This window comes from Sceloporus occidentalis, unplaced genomic scaffold (genome assembly GCF_023333645.1).
Source record: "Sceloporus occidentalis isolate IW3139 unplaced genomic scaffold, rSceOcc1.0.p SCAF_2, whole genome shotgun sequence".
NCBI lineage: Eukaryota > Metazoa > Chordata > Lepidosauria > Squamata > Phrynosomatidae > Sceloporus > Sceloporus occidentalis.
Window position 1 is genome coordinate 103,606,844 of NW_028316982.1, and position 19,487 is coordinate 103,626,330.

General features: G+C 37.9%; 1 protein-coding gene across 1 annotated transcript in view; it reads right to left on the reverse strand.

Annotated features, from left to right (window-relative positions):
* Positions 1-1,154: 1,154 nt before the first annotated feature.
* The window catches only part of LRRTM3 (leucine rich repeat transmembrane neuronal 3), a 153,957-nt gene continuing 135,624 nt past the window's right edge, over positions 1,155-19,487 (reverse strand). Inside the window, exon 3 of the mRNA XM_089510520.1 lies at positions 1,155-4,124. Within this exon, the coding sequence (XP_089366646.1) occupies positions 3,936-4,124 (189 nt within the window). The 3' untranslated portion in view covers positions 1,155-3,935. The remainder of the gene's footprint in view (positions 4,125-19,487) is intronic.

A 19,487-nucleotide genomic window follows, 5' to 3' on the forward strand; every position in this document is an offset into this window, starting at 1 on the left:
TGCAGAGTACCTCATAGCTGTGTTACAAATCAGTCCCTTTTGAATCTACATATAGGCCCTTTTCAGATGTCATGTTAGGGCCAAGTGAATGGATTTAGGAAGGAGAAGGCAATAATGCAGAGGCAGATACCTCCTTGAATCTGTAAATAAAGTACTGTGCATTTACACATCTAATGAACACATACTGATCAAGGAAGAACTTACTCTTCTGATCCTGTTCACCCTCCATACCTTCGTTTAGCCCTGATGTTAGACAAAGAAAAGTGGGGTCACTCCATATATTTTGTCTGAGTTGCATCTTTTTAGCTTTCATAATATTGAGCAACATGGATGCCCTTTTGTGTGGAAAGCAATTTGTGTGAATGGGCTGGGGTAGTAGTTTTTCCTGCCAGAGGAACTGTGAATCTACTTTGGATTTTACAGCATCTTCAGCTTGAAGGGGAGCTCTGCTATTGTTAGACTCTATCTCGGCAAAGGTTTGCACTAACAGGATTCCCATTCAAATTAGAGCATCTGAAGGCGAAGTGGCAGTAAAATCAAGATTGGTTTTCCAGCCCCATGGTGACAGATCTATTGGCTGCTCCTGAAATCCTCACCTAAATGGAGATGTTCCTTTCATGGTCAGCAAGGGTGAACCATATAGTTCCATTTATAGTGGCTACTTAGCTGTAGAGATAGCATATGATGTAGGCTTCATCTTATTAAAAAAGGAGGAAGGAATATAACAATATAAAGAATTGTTACTTAACTCCTAATTTGGAGAAACTGAGATTTCTTCTAAACATTCACAACAATTAGGAAAAAAGGTAATCCCATCCTTTGACATATATAGAATAGTCTATATATAGCATCTTGTCACCGCCACCCTTGGCAGTGCATGTGGATATGGTTTCTTTTGTTTTTAACAACCCATTATAATGAGCTTAAAGCAGCATCAAACTTCCTGACTGTGGTCCAGATCACTACTGTAAGTGAAAAGCAGAAATCCATGAATCACAATACCAATACATAAAGGAATCAGAAAGTGGAAAAGATTATGAAAGTTAGGATGAGTCTTAAAAATGACAAATAAAATATTTTGAATAGCAAATAATTTATGCAAAATATGTTACAAAATCTAGGATGCTAAATAAATAATACAATGTACACTCTTTTTGACATTTTTGTATTCTCATATTTCTTTTAAACAATATTCTGAAGGCAATTTTTTCTGCCCTCCATAAGAGTTGCTTCATACAAATGGTGGAATTCAGAATTTTCAGTTTTGTTGATGAAGTCACTGTAAAATACTTGGGAGAAATATTGAGAAAAATAGATTTGTGGTTAAATTGTTTCTCTTTATTTATAAAAAAAGAATTGTTACTACTATATGAAAGGTTTTTTCCCCCTGTCCTAACATTTTGGCTATCTTAGAGATTCTTAATTCCTTAACCTCAAGTCAAATCCCCAAAATATATATTTTAAACAGTGCAATCCTATACTTGTCTACTTAGAAGTGTAAGTGGATATAGGATTGTGACCAAACTGATGTTAACCTTCCATGATTTTAAAGCAGTTGTACTATAACATCTGTTGTACTATTACAGTACCATTGATATTAAGAAATATACGATCTCATAGCTATCAGGTAGTTGAGGGCACTATACGAATAACTGGAACAAATGACCAATTTATTTAAATTTTAGCCATGTAAATCTTTGTTTGGCCATTCAAAACTTAACCCATTTTCCATTAAAATACTTGTTACTTTTACTTTTTGGTACAGATTTGTCTTGCTTTGAACCAGCCATAAGGTTTTAGTTTTTAGTAAGAACAAGTATAACTATTTGGTCATTTAATAATGAACCAGGAATAATTTAATTCCATATGCGATTTCGAATTTTGGATTTGTGATCTGATATCATCCTCCCACATGTCAAGAGACAGACACAGATACATGTGGGAGGAGGCTGTCTCAGGTTTTTCTTCTTCTTCTGTTCTTTCTGTCTTCAGTGACTATTGTGGGGAGGTAGCTTTGAGGTGGATGACCAATTTATTGAGATAATTCTACTTTGAGGTGGAGCAGCTGCAGTCTTTTGTCACCTACAAGTACAGATCCTGTGCTAGTATCATTACATTAGTACCTGGATGAACCCAGACTGCCTGATAATGGAATGGGTGCTAAATGGCTTCCTTCTGGACTTCCATGGCAATGTGATAATTCAATACTACATGCATGGACCCATGTATGGGTAGCTCCATTCAATGGCATCCTTTCCACTTACAGGGAAAGACTATGTGGGACTATGCGTTGATGTGCCCAGATCATACATTACAAGGCTGCAGATGTATGTGCTCCTCTACCACCTTGAAAGGGTCCCTGTCTAGGTGAATATGTAGAGAAGAATTTAGAATACAACTGCTAATTGTGGTCTTAATGTATTTATTAGTCCAAACTAGAGCCATTGAATCAGATACTCAAAAGTCAACATGGACATAAACCCAATTGATTCAATGGATCTGCTTTAGTAGGATGTGGCAATTGGATTTAGGCTGATATTTTTTAAGCTTTCACAATGCTGTATCAAATCAGGATTTGTACCTGTGGTGGTGTCTTTGGAGGACTAATTTGCAGCTTCCTCATCCAGTTTAAAACAGAACCAAAACAGCATTACAGTGTATGGGAAAAAGAAAACATTGTGTGCCTCTGCATTTTCACTCTCCTCTAAGTGGTTAATCCCCTTTAAAGTTCATCTTGCAAGACACATTTTCACATGCATTGAAATTTGCATGTCAAATGTTTTTCTTTTAATGTAGAACCCTGGAAATTTGCATATTGGCTTATGATGGTTTTCAGGGCAATGCTGAAGCAGTCCTAAAAGAACTTTGCATTGCCTGAATGTTTGGAGAATTAGAGCACAGCAAATAATTATGGCTACCCAATTGGATTGCATTATCTTTTATTACTATGAGACTGTATAAAAACTGCATCCTGGTCTCCCTTTAACTGCCTTCTTTTCTCAAAGGAATGAAACTATGTTGCTGTGGTTACTGTCTTTGTCTTCAATGCTCTTTTTGTCTGTGGTGCATTTTTGTTTCTCCCCCTGAAACAGTACTATATGAAGGAATAAAACAATGAGTCATTCATTTGGAGATAATGTTGTTAAAATATCCCTTTTTATCATTACATTTCATTGCTTTAGAAATCAGGCTGTAATTCAAGGCAACAGTTAATTGCAAGAACTGTTAAAAAATCTTTGATTTCTTTTTATAGGAAAAAAGACACACAACCTTGCCTATGTAAGCTTGAACAACCCAATTGCCCATTCAGTTAATGGATTATTTCTAGAGCCAGTAGACAGAATTCTGGGTGCAGTCAATGTGATAGAAGTTGTGCCTATTTTGCACAGTGCAGAATTTCAGAGTGAAAGGGTTTTTTATAGATATATATATATTTTCTGGGCACAAAAGCAGTAACAAAACAGTTCCTACAAAACGGAGAAACTCAAAATGTAACACAAGATATAACTTTTGTTAATTTAAATTTTTTAAAAACTGAAAACTTCAAAGGAAAATGTAATTAAATCATGGTCCTGTACATACCGGTACATCTCAGTATATTGAAACTTTACAATATGAAAAAATACATTAGATCTGTACAGTTTATTTTTTTACAGGTAGGTAGGATGAGTTTTGAAAAAAGATTTATTTTAAGGATCATACTCTGTTTGTAAAGTCAAAAAATACTGCACAACTTAGCTAATTACAAATTGTCGGCTTGAAACAATCTGCATCTGAATGTGGAACTCTTTTCTTGGTTTGTTTTTGCTTTTGAATTGACCAGGTATTTTGGAATCCATCACAGAAGAAAGTCTCCATTTCATCCTTCATGAGAAATAAAAATTTGGTGGCAACTCTGGGGTGTACTTCAGGCCACATAAGCCAGCTGAGTGTGATCACTGATTCCGCGCAGCTGTCGTGATTGTGCTCAGATCCAGATCAGTTTCTAAGTGTGTCTCCATTGTTTCTTCCTGTGCATTTGATTCATAGGGCTTATGAGCAAGAAGTTCATGATGTACACCACAGTAACTTATCGTGGGTTGATCATATGCAAGAAATGTTGACACATTCATCGATAAAGGTATCTGGAGGAAGAAATGAATACGAAGAGTAGTTAGTAAGGAGAAAATAAGAGGCCAGTGTAGACATGACACTGGGAGCAGGACTGGATCTTAACAGGCACAGCCAGGTGACTCAGGCAGAATATTTGGGAAGTTATGAAAGAGCAGCAAGTTTTCAGTTCTTTTCTAATATATACACTTGTCCCTCCATATTTGCTAGGGTTAGGGGCACAAGACCCCCATGAATATGGAAAAACTGCAGAAAACAAAAAACACCACGTCTTTACCTGAGAGAATGCTTCTCTAGGAATCTCTAGGTCCTCCAGTGCAACTCTGTGGTCAACGTCCACAGACACTGACCCTAGAATTGCACTGGAGTAGCTACAAATGTCTAGTAGAGTATTCTCTCTAGGAATCTCTAGGTCTTTCAGTGCAACCTTTAGTTAAAGTTGACCACAGAGTTGTGCTGGAGGACCTAGATATTCCTAGAGAGAACGTATGAATCAAATCCACCATATCAAAGCCGCAAATGTGGAGGGATGAGTATATGGAGTATATCCGCAAATATGGAGGGATGAGTATATGGAGGGATATTTGCTAGGGATGAGGAGAGGTGCATGAGGGATTTTCTGCTTTGTTTGCCAAAACCAGTTGGAAGGCTTTGGGTAGTATGCAACCTGATGAGTGAATTGTAGGGGTAGAACTTTTTAAATACACAATGAAATATTTGAAATTTTTCTCCCTGCTGGGTGAGATTGTCAGAGTTTTTGCACATTTATGGTGATTTGATGTGCATACTGGAGTGTGTGCTAGCAAAAATGAGGGGGCTGTACACATTTTTCCTGTTATTGTGGCTGTTTTTTTTTTTTTTTTTTTTTACTATTACACAGACAATGAATAGAGGGTGTCTTTTTCTGTTCTGCCTCAAGTAGTAAGGTGTTTGTGGAGATGGGTGACCCATGCCTCGCTCTTTCACCATTTTATTTTAAAAAATAGCAGTCATGGAAATAGGTCAGTGGATCTGACTGGATTGTGCTGCTGAGTGAAAGGTAAGTGAAAGCCTTGAGCTATTTGCATGATAGCAGGTACCTTCCCAACTGTTATTCTTTCTATGCGACAAACTGTTTTATATCAAGAAAATTGGACAAGAATAAAGTTAACCCAACCTCTATGTTCCTGGTCAGATATCTCATCCCACTTGATGTTGGTATTTATTTTTTAAAAGCAGGAGGCTGATTACAGACCTCCTGCTGTCATCCTTTGTTTTCACTCTTAACATCTTTGTTTGTGAGACAGACATATAAAAGTGGTGATGAATGTCTGTTATATTGTTTGGAAACTCACAATAAATAAAACATAATGTCTTATGCCTTTTATGAGAACTAGTATGTCATAGTGGTTTGAATGTTGACTTGGACTGTGAAAGGCTAGGGTTTTAATCCATGGAAACCCACTGGGTGACTTTGGTCAAGTCACACTGTCTTAACATAAGAAGAAGGCAATTCATCTGAATAAATCTTGCCAATCAAACACTGTAATCATAAATCAGGATTGACTTGAAGGCAGGTAACAACAATGCATTTTGAGATTTATAGTAGAGGTGGGGTCTTCCATATGGTTTGGACTTCAGCTTCTGTAATCTTTTACTTTTGGCCTTGGTAGCTGGTGGTGAGGAAACTTGAAGTCTAAAGAAGATCTGAGGATCAAAATTTCACTATCCTTGACTTATAGCTACCATGTCCAAAAAGCTCAGCTCGAGAATATTTGTATGAGTCTGTGGGTGTTTTAATTTCTCCAGCTATCTTGTGAAATCCTATTATATTGTGAAGTTTTTGATAGTTTTTCCAAAAATGAATGATAACCCTGCATTTGTTCCACCAAATGCTGGTGTAGTGCAGTTGCTCAAGGTTGCAATTTTTTTATGTACAGTTATTAAAACGTAAATCCCACTGAACCCAGTGGGGCTGTCTTCTAAGTAAACATCATTTGGGTTATGCTGTGAGCTAGAAAGTCTTAAGCCATATAAATGATAAGTATTTCTAAACCCCATGCCACAAAGGAGGATTATCCCCATATCACCTCTCTCTTTCTTTAGAATTCAGATTAGCATCTGTAAGCTAAAAATGAAAGGGAAATAGGTGTATTGCCCTCAAATGATTTTAAGTAAATCACCAAAACAAAACCAGATTGTAGCAAAATGTTCAGGTTAATATGCCAATCTGACCTGGAAGAACATATAATCAGATCTCAGGCAATCTACAAAATCCATGCACCTGATCTTTAACGTACTTTTTAACTAAGATGCAAGTCTTCCTATTCACCCAAACAATAGTCTGTTTATATTGTGGCACTCTATAATGTGCCATAGAAAGGAAAATGAGAACAAATGCTCTACATCAATGGTCCCCAAACTGTGCCCCTTAAGAAATTTTGGACTTTAGGTCCCAGAAGCTTCAGTCATGTTGGCCAATAGTCTGGGATTCAGGGAGATGAAGTCCAAAATCCCTTAAAGAGCACAGTTTGGAGACCACTGCTATACAGGAAGATACCTGAAGGGGAAGTAGTACTAAATGGTTCATGCTCATGTGCATGAAACAGTTACAGCTATTTACTTTGTAGACGCGGTAACCATTCTGCCTCATTCCTATTTGTCAGAACAATGGATTGTGTGGTTCTCTTTGAGAGTAACTTGGTGTCACAGTGCAACACTAGGTATGTTGGCTCTTTGGTCTGTTGCTCTTCTGTGAAATGAGCCTCAGATTGTAGGCGGAAAGGCTGGGGACCTCTTCCATACCCTGACAGGCCACAGCTTTGGCACAGAAGCTAAATGCCATTTTATATATTTATCCAGTTCTTTCTTGAAACCAATGAGCTTTTTGCTGCTACATAATGAAGTATCGTGGCAGGATTTTTGGTGGGTAGGGGAGAATTTTCTATAATTTATATTTTATTATTTAAAAATATGTCAGTTCCTCTGCTTGCCATTTCAGCAACACAGCTTGGTTTCCAAAAGGTCATTAGCTGCCTGCCACAAAGGCTTGCTTATATCATGTGTCAAATAAAAGTATTTTGTACTATGTGGGTGGATAGAGAGACAAGCATTTTTCAGCTAATTAGTAGCTGGATGTCTCCCTTTATAGCCAACGTGGAGGGTTTCGTACTGGAGCTGAGAGCTGTGTTCTTATTTATTTATTACTAGAGCTTGGAAAGTTACTTTTAGAAATACTCTTAGAGTTCCAAGGCTTGAAAAGTAGTGACTACCATGTTACAATTTGCACAAGTAATTTCTATTTCTGAAAGTAATGATATAACTACATTGCCCTGACAAACCATCGAAAGAACGGGCTGGAGGCGTCCGTTTTAACTCTGGAGGGACACCACACCAGCCAAACGGTGCAGCGTCCCTCCACAGTACAAACAACCCAGAAAAAACGGGTACTTCTTGTGATCATGGTGTCTCCCTGCCAGGTATGTTTTAAGGCGCCTGGCACACATCACGAGTGCACCATTGGTGCACTGGAGGCGTAAGCGACACACAGCGACTTCTGTATGCTGCACTTCACTTACATCATCATGGCGGTGCTTGTGTGGATGGGACACTGCCATGATGCCCCTGCCATTACATGCTAGGGTTCGGGAGTGTGTGGTTACTACATGCTCCCGAACCCTAGTATTGGCAGTGGCACACTGCTTTTGGCCTGTCTGTCCCGGGCCTATATTAGAATGTATTAACTCATGGCTTAGGGTTCCCATTCTCTTTATATTTAGGCCTGTCAGGGAGAAAGAAATGCATTTTCTTTCCTAAATAAAATGGCTCCTAGGTTCACCAGGCCTAGTCTTCTAATTTCTCCTAGCGTTACAAGGCAATGGGCTGAAATCTTTTTCACCTCATATGGATCCAGTCAAATGCCAGAATGGCCAGACATTGAAGTTGTGACAAAGAGAGACAAAAACCATCAGAGCCATACATGATAACACATTAATTGACTGGAAAGGAGACTTTCATCTCCAGGCCTGCTTGGGGAGTCCTAAATACAAGCCAGCCAACTCAATTCATGATGGGTTGACTCATTCAGAAATCTTGCAATGATCCTGTCATGAACACAGAAGTCCCTGGGAAGACGCCACACACCTAAGAAAGAAAATGGCAGCCCCCAAACTCCATTTGCTGCCTCACAGACAGCAAATGGTGTTTCAGATCATTCTGGAACTCATGCAATATAACCTGGTAATACTTTTTAATTTGGAAAAGAATTAATTACAAGTAACAAGTTATTGATAACCGTTACTTTTAACTAGTTGGTGCTGAGCTTTCATCTCCCCTGCAATTTTCTTTTTAAAAAAATAATGTATTTACATGGCAAAATATCTTCAACATCATCTTCCATTCATTAAGGTACAAATTTAGATCAGGAAAAAGAATAAGGGTGAATATTTTCTAGAATATAATAAAAAGGCCCAGTCCTTTTATGTATCTGTTTTCAAATACAGCTTTTACATGACATGTGAGCTTCAGCATTATAGCAACATCCCAAATTCTGAAAATTAAACACAAAAACAAAAACCAAACAAAAACCAAACTCATCCTGACAGAGAAGGAGAAATTCTCTTGTTCCATAATGTTGAATTTTATATTTTTGTAGCTTTTAACAAATGACCAGTTTTAAATCATTCACTCCACAGAATATTTTATGAAGGATCCTAAAGGGATTCATTGAAAGCTGATATCTTTTCATCAGCTAAATATCAAACAGAACAAAATGACAATAAGATTTAATTTTTTTTACAGTGCCAGAATATATGCATGCAATCTGCACCTTGAGAGGAAGACTCCCAACATTTATCATCTGGTAACTTACAAATGAACTTAATTTTATAAGTGTTGGATAAGTTTGATGTAATGATTTAAAGACAGCTTGCTTTAGATCCATAGTACTTCAAGCTTTTTCTTCTAATATCTGTGATTTAATGCTAGGTTTCTATTTTGAGTACTTCAACTGATAAGTGACAATAAGCTGTTTCCTTCCACCATCCCTCATACATACAAAGATAATATTTGCTCATATTGGTGGTTTGAAAACCTCCTGCTCCTTTAGATGCTCCTTTTAACTTAAAATTTATCTAAATAAGCATTAGCTATGGTCCCAGGATATTTTCTGATGGGCATATATTGTAGCAATCTCTCTAAAGCAAAGTGAGGCCAGGGCTAGTCAGTACTGGGATGGTGGGTGATCACCTGGGAATCCCATATTCTCTATTTTATCCCATTTGGATGAAAAGTAGAATATCAATGCAATGAGGAAATAAAGCTGTGGAAGCTTTCCAGCCATAAAGTAATCTGTCCGTGCCCACAATCTTAATTTACATTTGTATATAAGCTTACCAAAGTGTTAGCATAGTGTAGTGGTTGGAATGCCGAACTAGAACTTTGGGAGATCAAGGTTGTTATCCCCACTCAGTCATGGAAACTCACTGGGTGATCTTGAGCAAGTCATACTTTCTCATCATAAGAGGAAGGCAATGGAAAAACTCCTCTGAATAAATCTTGCTAAGAAAGCTTGTGATTGGGTCATTACACATCTGAGTAAACTTGAAGGCACATAACAACATGTTACCAGCAGCAGGGGACATTATTCTTAATATAGATCATTTGATCTGTTGGGAGGGGGGGGGTAGTGGTAGTTACACGTATATAGGTCAGATAGCACATTTCCTTACCAAACCTTCACCCTCAGGATCTAATATTCTGCAGGACATCCATGCAAGTTGAGTATCCCCACTTTAGTGCTAACTTTGGATGAAGGAGAGATGGAGCAGGATATGAAAGCCAGATTAGGATGGGTGGAGGAGTTACTTTACTATAGCAAATCTTCTTTTATCCTTTCTATTCTGTCCTATGAGGTTTATGTACTATTGTAAACAATGAGGGATTCACATTTAAGGGGAAAGGTGGGTCAAGTAATTCACATGCCTCCTGTAGGAAAGGCAATCTTAAGGAAGGTTTAAATAATCTCAAAGTGATTGAACTTGGTTTAACAATCATTCAGCAGTCTTTCTTTTAGGAGCAATGACCCTGAACACTGTGGCTTTTTCAGTTCCTTCTATAACTCCAGAACTTGCCTCATCCTGCCAGAGAATATGACTTCGTGCACCTGTTGTGCCTCCCATATTTGGAGAGCAGCATGTATTTCCTATACAATACATTTGCTTTCATTTCAGTATGCATTTCCCTATGGGAGGTAATAACTCACTTCAACGCAATGGCAATTGCTACATAAGCATATGACAAAGGAACAATAGCAATGTTCCCAGTGATGGGAGATTTCAGCATTCCAGCAGCGAGAACTGTATGAAAAACAGAATGATTGCACTCCATACTTCAGGGAATATATTAAGAATTATTTTGGACAAGATGAAGCAGCACAAGAAAACAGAAGTGTGTGACATTCTGCTTTTTGTTAATCCTACTCATTGCCATGTAACCATGTCTGAAATGTTCTTCAGACAAGATTGTATGAAAAATTGGCAAGCATTTTTATTTTTTAAAGTTTGCAGAAATTTCAACTGCAGGACTTGATGCAAACTTGGGTGCAGTTTGCATTTGAACTTGTAATGTACAACACACACAGATTAGACAACACACATAGATTTGAACAGTGCACACAGAAGATGGAGTACAGTTCTAAAATGAGTCCAAACATATTTCAGTCAATGAGTTATTGTATACAAAAGATGTATACATTAAAAATGTGTATATTTGAAAAATGAACACAAACTACACCCTCACTTTCAGAAAAGGTACTTAGAGGGAAGGTGAAAATGAGAGAATTTTGATGAGCTCATACTTTACAGATCCACAAGCCTTTAACCTCAGGATAAGGTCTTAACTATAACATGGGAATGTTTCCTTTTGGGGATTCCATGTCAGCATGCTAGAAGTGTGTGTGTGTGTGGGGGGGGGGCTTGGACAACTTGGAGAACCCCCCAGAATTTCTTCAGTGTGTAGCCCATTAAAAAAAGCCACATCTTCTAGTCTTAGCTGTACTGTTAGCTTGGCTAAGTGGGAATGGCAGGGAATGAACCTTGAGCTTTTTATCCAGAAAGCATGTGCTGGACTACCCAACAATAAACATTTCCCTAGCTGTGGCTCCAATTAGTTCATGCCTAACCAGCTAGCAAAAATAATTTACTGTTAGCAGTTTGTTAGTTGTTTTGAAAATGAACAACTTACAGAGTTTATAACTGTTTTGTTATTTTTTTCTTTTCATTTTGAAAATTCAGTCTATCTAGAGGTTGATATATACCACAAAAATACATGAGTCATGGGGAGTATCCACACTGCACAGTTAAAGCAGTTTGATCCAGCTTTAACAATCATGATTCCATCCTATGGAATCTTGGGATCTGCAGTTTGGGGAAGGACTTAAATGTTGTCTGCTAGGGAGCTCTAGTGCTGAAGTTCAGGAGGAATGCAACAGAAAATTCTACCCCCCCCCCAAACTACAAATGCCAGGATCTCTTAAGATGGAGCCATGTTATTTAAAGTATGATCAACTACTATAACTGTGCACTATGGATACTATAATTGTGCACTATAGATTCATTCATGCTTTGTTAGTTTATATTAATGGTACAGTTGATTTAGAAAAAATATTTATTTATTTATGGTATTTATACCCTGCCCTTCAGCCCTAAAGGATATTGAATGTATTGTACTTGAATTAATGGTTAAAAATAGTTATGCACTTAATCCATTTTATAGGGTGTATCCAGGATGTAGTGTGCATCTCCAGTGATGATGGTTACATGGCTATATATATATATATATAAAGAAACCATATGTGATGTCTCTATATTCTTGGCAGATGATCTGGAATTTTTAAGAACGTATGTCCACATAACTGTGCATTTCTGGAGATGTATGAATGCTTAAAAATATCTAGAACAAGAATGATGTACTTATAGTGGTGAAATCCTGTTGTTCTACCACCCACAAGCTTCTTGATGGAATCCTGTTGGTAATTACACCAGTATAGGGACTGATGGCAGGAGGAGAAAAGCCATGGGTTTAGGCGGCCACGAACACAAGCAGGCATTAGACACCAGCTGTCATGCCCATCTTTAGAATTCAACTTCAGACCTACTGCAGCTCAGTCTCACAGCCACCTGAGTTCTCCAGAGGAGGAGGCGGTAGGAGAGAAAACTCCAAGTCCTCATGAAAGGTGAAAGTTTCAGTGTTTGATGCTCATTTCTCCCATAGGCGAAGTGAGAGGTTGTGCCCATGCAGCAGAGAAATAATCTCTTGAAATACAGTCTGTAAGTTGGATGGAGCTGAGTTGACAGGCTTTATAAGTCAGGAGCCTTACCCCATTTGGTTTGCTGAAAACAGATTTGGTTTCTGTCTCAGCCTGTGTCTACTGTGAGATACAACCCTGTGATTTACGACCATGGACTCTTACTTGACTCCGATTTCTTGCTACTCCTATATGGTTTCTGCTTTGATTTATGGCTCCTGGTCCTAGACTGTTTGTTATCGAACACTGCTTATTCTTTCAACTACTGCAGTTTTGGCACTCTACATTCAGTTGCAGTGTGAGAGCAAAACAGCAGGATCAAGAGCCACCAGATTTCATCTGCCTTTCCTTACCACTATATTCCAACCCTAGACAAAGTGCATCTAGTAGTGTAGTGCTTCAGTAGGTTTCTGGCTCATGTCTTATGGTTCCTAAGAGATAGGCATAATGAGAAGTCTATGCAGCCAGAATCTATATTATAAATAATGGAAGCTTCAAAATCTAATACCAAATCCCATTACAGATATAAATTCTTTTATAAGATAAAAGGGAGAATTCTGTAGATTTTATCTTCTTTTCTCCTGTGCAGTGAATCCAAAATGCTTATTAAGGGTGAAGTCATCATAGTGTAAAGCATATGACTGGTGATCCATATCTGCTTGCTCATAAACATTTATGAGCTACAATTCATGAAATTTATGATTTCTGAAACAGCTTCTTTTATTTCTTTTTTGCATAGATTGCTGTGTGCTAGGTTTCCAGTCTTTCTTACAGGCATACAAGGAATTTACCTTAGAAAGGAGTGAGAAAATAACACTGAGGAACTAGTAACTTTTTCCTGTTTCTCTGTTGGATGAGTACTGTTGGCTACCAATTTTCATTTTGATTTAATGGACCCCCCGCACAACTTAAATTCCTGAAATACTTAAAGAAAACATTTTTAAAATGTTACTAGATTGTTTGTCCTCAATAGGTACACCATAAGTTCTGGAGCTTTGTTTATCAGCATATCTTATTTACCCTGCAATAATGAATATGAAAGGACAAGATGTGGTCTATTTTTGGCTATGTCTGCCCCATTATTTTAAATTAATTGATTCCTATCTCTTCATCCCCAGTAGAAGTGTATTTTTTTTTAAAAAAGTGCAATTTGATATGTACAAAGAGAAAATAGTTGCATCATAAAAACCAAAATATAACAAAAATGCAACAATTATTTCCTATTAACAGTCATTCTACCCACATACAATAATTTCCTTATCCATACAAAATATAACTTTTAAAGCTTTCAAACAATATTATTCCATATCATTCAGCATGTTAAATAAGACATTTTTCAGACTGGTGCAGGGAAGTAGGGGGAATATTGTCTTGAAAGTTATATCAAAAGGTAACAATTACCATCCATCTTTCATTAATGTTTTCTCAAACATCAGTTTTTCTGTTGTGAGTTAATCATATCCAATGAAGAGGCTACTGCGATTGCTGAACCAGTAAATAAACAACTATTTCTATACTGCAATCTTCTGTACAGTCTTTTAGTTATTATTTATTCCACCCTTACTTCCAGTGTACCTTTATGTTTTTGCTGAGGAGTTTATTGTTTTCTGGGGCAAACTACTTGCAATGACTAAAAAGCATAAAAGAAAATATATCTGGAAAGGACTGTCTTCTCAAATATTTTTCTCTTGTGGACGTGAATAGTTAATTATTCCACTTTTCTGGGATCTGTCATAAATTAAATCTTTTGCAGCTACTTGATCTGGGTGGAATAAGTGTCCACTTCTAACCTATGTACATTTGTTTGTCCTTTCAAGAGAATCTATGTGCCTGTAAGTGTATACATGTAAAGTCTTTTTAGATATATCAGTGAATGCTGAAGGTTGGATGCATTCTCTGATTGCATTATTGTGTTTTCTTTATGGACATTTGTTCTATTAAACAGGATGCCTTGAAAGCAAGGGGTGGGCTCTCTAGATGTTGTTAGCCAACATGGTGTAGTGGTTTGAGCATTGCTCTGTGACTCTGGAGAGCAGGGCTTGGATCATTGCTCTCTCATGGAAACTCACTGGATGACAAATCACACTCTTTGAATGTCAGAGGAAGACAAAGTCAAACTTCCTCTGTACAAATCTTGCCAAGAAAACCCTCTGATAGGTTTACCGTAAGGTTGCCTTAAGTTGAAAACAAGATGTTGGATTATGAACTGCTATAATACCTAATCATTACTCATTCTTTCTGTGGCTAATGGGAGTTGGAGTCCAATAACAAGTAGGGGCTTCAGGCCTCATTCCCACTAACCTTTAAACCAGATCACAATTTGGTTTGAACCAGTTCAAACAACCCTAGTTCCCACTAAAATTGATTTGCTGAAGCAATTCGGTGAGGGGGGCAATGCACCAGACCTATTAACCCATGTCTTTTTGACATTGATTTTTTTCCCCGTGTCTTTTTCACCAAATCAATTCAACGTAAGTGTGAACCAGAAGTGGATTGGAATCGATTCAAATTTGCCCTTTGGGTGGCTGGAGTCGAACAATTTTGAATCGATGCATTTGTGAATGTGAACCATAAGTCGGTTATTTTGATACCAGAAAATGACAGAAAATGCGATCGGGGCAAGTGTAGTGTAAACCACGATCTGATGTCAAATCAATCCATTGATGTGGACCACACACCGATTTATCTGTAAGTGGGAATGAGGCCTCAGATTGTTTGCTTTCACCAACATTGTAGCTTTGTAAATTCAGCGAACTTTTTTAAAAATACAAAATGGAACATTCTCACCCAGCCATACCTGCAGGTTCAGCATCCCTGTCCTAGAGGATAACATTGCCAAATTGTAATAAACTGGGGGTGGGGAAAGTGTGGCCTACAGCCTCCTAGCACTGTTTTTATGGCCCCCAGGAGTCAATTTAGAGTCCTGTTTTTGAAGTAGGAAGTGACTTCTACTCACTTCCTGTTTTTAGAAAAAGACCTCTTTGGGACTAAAATGATTCAGAGGGACTAGAAACATAGAGAAAATGGCCACATGTCCTCCCCCAAGGGCTTTTGGGGCCATTTGATTTTTTCCCCAGGAGGCTGTGTGTGTGTGGTCCTGATAGATCTCATGAGGGGCTAATGCGGACCCCTAGCCTTCCACAGTTGTCCACCCCTGCAATAATAGAATACATGTAAAATTAGATGTAAGCATTGTGTGCCAAAGACCTAACAGTTTTGCAGTTGTATGTTACATGATTATACTAAATTAGTTGTTTTCGTTGCTGCAACTGTGATCATTATCAGCATCCTTTTAGTATCTTGAGATGTTTCTCCTATTTCTCTTGTGGCTTTTATTATATACTCCTCAGGACAAGAACCAGCCACCACATTGTTCATCAGACTTCACACTACACATTTAGTATCATATATATATATATATATATGCGCATTGTTTTTGACTAATGGCAACCTTAAGGTGAACCTGTTGTGGGGTTTTCTTGGCAAGTTTCTTCAGAGGGGTTTCCCATTGTCATCTTGTGAAGCTGAGAGTGTGTGTCTTTCCCAATTCCCAAAGTCACCCAGTGGGTTTACACAGCCAAGTCAGGATTCAAACCCTGGTCTCCAGCATACTAATCCAGTGCTCAAACCACTACACCCCACTGGCTCAAACCAACAGCTGTTATTATGATTTCTCTCCCCTTTCAACACTGCTTACTTCCTCTTAGTAGAATTTCATACTCTGATATTATTTCTCTCTCCCTGAAATGTGACAATGTTGTAACAGTGATGAAATAAACAATGCAATACAAAATTTGTGTGGCGGTTCTTCTCCAAAGATGCCTTTGTTATTATACTGGTTTTTTTAAAGTCAAGTGCTAAATTATTTCTCTTCCTCCAAGAGCCAGTGAGTCTGAACAGTTTACTGTGTTATTGCCATGATGCCTTTAGTACCTACACCACAGCGAACCATTCAGATTCAATGTCTATTAAAACATCATATTATTTAATTTTGAAGTCTGGTATTTAAATCATACGCATTCCTTTATTGTATATCTAAACTTTAAATGTATCTGCAATTTTCATTTTAACATGAAACCATTTTAACACAGTTGTTGTTATATGTTCAAATGCACTAAAGTAAAAGTAGAAGGGAAATCTTATTTTAATGAGGGAATTTAGTTCTTCTGTGCTGTCTAGTGTAAAACTGAATTTATGATGAATAATTTTACATTAGGAGATGAAGCAAACAGAATAACGCACAGAGGCATCCAAAGGAGCAGCTGGTTGTTAATGGTGCTACAATATGTAATAAACTAGGAATTCCTTTCCTTATATTAGAGAATAGAACAATATGTAAACTTGTGACTTTGAAAAGGATAGAACAATACACAAACTTGTGACTTTTAAAAAAATATCATCGTCCTGAGCAAGGTGACAATAATAAATCTTATAAAATTGATATGACAGTATTATAGCTTTGCTTGTAAAGTGAAAGGCAGACTCTTGCTATGATGGCCCAGTTAATTCTTAGGGGAGGCCTAAACTCCTCTCCCTTTCCAGAGAAATAGTTTGTATGTGTCTGTGTGCAAGAGAGTTGTTCACATATCTTCTCTTGCCATCCCCTTCAGATCCTAGTGCGGCCACTCCAGATGGAAAAACCAGTGTTTGAGAAAATTTCTGTTTTGGACTACAGTTCCCAGAATTGCCCAGCTGGCATGGTCATGGTCATGCTGGCTGGATGAACCTTAAAGCAGTTGTCCACTGAATTGTGGACAATGTACTAATGATGAACTAATTTAACAAGCTAAGGGTATATACCTGTTTTCTCTCCAGTGAACTGAATACACAAGTTGCTATGAGGCTAAACTGTAGGGAGATCAACCATGCAACCTGTCTTCAGATTTGTTTACAGCAGAAGGATGAGTTTTTTTGCTATGATATAGAAGTAAGCCTTTTTATCGACTGAAGCTAGTTTACGCATTGAATTCTTGTCTTTTTATTTGGCTTAATATAGCATATTATTGCTGGATTGGAACCAAATTAAGTTTGCTAGACTTTTGCCCAATCCACACTGCAGAAATAATTCAGTCTGAGACCATTTTAACTGCACTGACACAATGCTAGGGAATTCTAGGAAGTGCAGTTTTGTGAGACATTTAGCCTTCTCTGTCAGAGGGCTCTGGTACCACAATAAATTACAATTCCCAGGATTCCCTAGCTCTGAGTCAGGGCAGTTAAAACAGTCTCAGACTGGATTATTTCTGCAGTGTGTTTCGGACCCTTGTTTCCAATAAAGTCAATGATGTTTGGGGCTGCATCTACATTGCAGAATTAATACAATTTAATACCAATGGCTTCATGCTGTAGAACCCTGGGATCTATACCTTGTTGTGGCACCAGAGCTCCCTGACAGAAAAGGCTAAATATCTCATGAAACTAGAAACCCCAGGGTTCTATAGTATGGAACAATGGCAGTTAAAGCAATGTCAAACTGCATTATTGCTGCAGTACAGATGCAGCCTTAGTTCCAATTTAATTAAAATCCTATTAAACATCACTTGAAACAAGTTCAATGAAATTTAGTTGGGATCAGAGGAGGAAATTAACTCACTAATCACAACCCATTAAGTTATTAATTAGCTAGTTTTTCTAGTGATATTCACCAACTCACTAGATTCTTGAATTAATTCTGAGGTTAAAAATATGCATCAGTGAAATAGGTCATTAGAATTTATTAGAATTGATTAGGTTGGGTGCCTCATCTTCTGCCCCAGGAAGACAGGAAGGGTTGTTTCCTTAAGAGAAAAAAAAAATGAAATGGGAGAAAAAGTGTCACATGGACCTGTTATTAGGCAGATTAATCTCTGTAGTTTCTTTAGGATAACAACAGGAGGGGATAGGGGAGAGAGATAAATTGTTGAGCCTATGTGAGAACAGAAGAGCTGGGTTTGTAGAAGCAGGGAAGGAATCAAAGAGAGTTTTAGGACCTTATCAGACACGCATGGGAAGGGGCTGCTCAGGGCCATGCGAGTCTAAGTAAAACACATTTTACCACACCCCAAAGTGTCCTCATAATGGCCCAATTTCATCACCCAGTGCCAAGCTGTTCCCATTCAGGGCTGAGGCACGTCCTTTGGCTTGGTTGGAAGTTTTCTAAATCTACAGCGCTATATAAATAAAGTATAATAATAATAATAATTATAATAATAACAACAACAAAAGGTGGACCCGTTTAGAATCCAAGGCTTTTTACGAGGTCTGAAAGGCATTCGTCTCCCTTTATCACATGGGATGACTGTACACTGTGAGTCTCTGCAATAACTTACTTCTATTGATTATATTGTGGGCCAGTTTCTTTTGTGTATCGTTATATTATATTCTTGTATAATATTGTTTAGAGAGCCAACATAATGTAGTGGGTTGAGAGTTGGACTGTAATTCCAGAGGCCAAGGCTTGAATCTCTACTAAGCTTCAGGGGAAGGCAAAGGCAATCCCCCTCTGGACAAATTTTGTCAAGAAAACCCTGTGATAGGTTTGTCTTAGGGTCACCATAAGTAAGAAATGACTTGAAGCCACACAACAACAATATTGTTTGGTGTGAACGGCAATGGATCCCTTTGTAATCTTGCTCACACAGTGCTAGGCTCTTGGACTACTAAGTGAAAACGTTCCCTCAAATTCATCTTCCATGTCTTTCTCTCTTCTTCTTTCCATTTTGCTTTTTATACCCCCACCTCCTTCTCCTACTCCTTTCCCACCCTCTTTTAATTGTACTGTTAAGATAAGATAGGTGCAGAGAACCGTAGGCTTGTTAGATATTTGATCATAAAAACTGGAGATGTCACAGATTAATTTTGGGATCCCATCACAGAACATGTATCCTATCACTAATCTTTGCAGATCACACTTCTTGCTTGGGAGTAGGAAAGCAGAAAGGAGGCAGTGATTCAGTTCGGAAGGGAGCTATTCTGCATATGCTCAGACACCCTCAAAACATTTTTGATGAAGAATTCTCCAACCTTGATTCACTGATTGATCTTTTAAGCTGCCCACATATGTCTGAAGTGGTGCCCTCTAACTGAAAGAAATAATTAACAATTAATACTAATT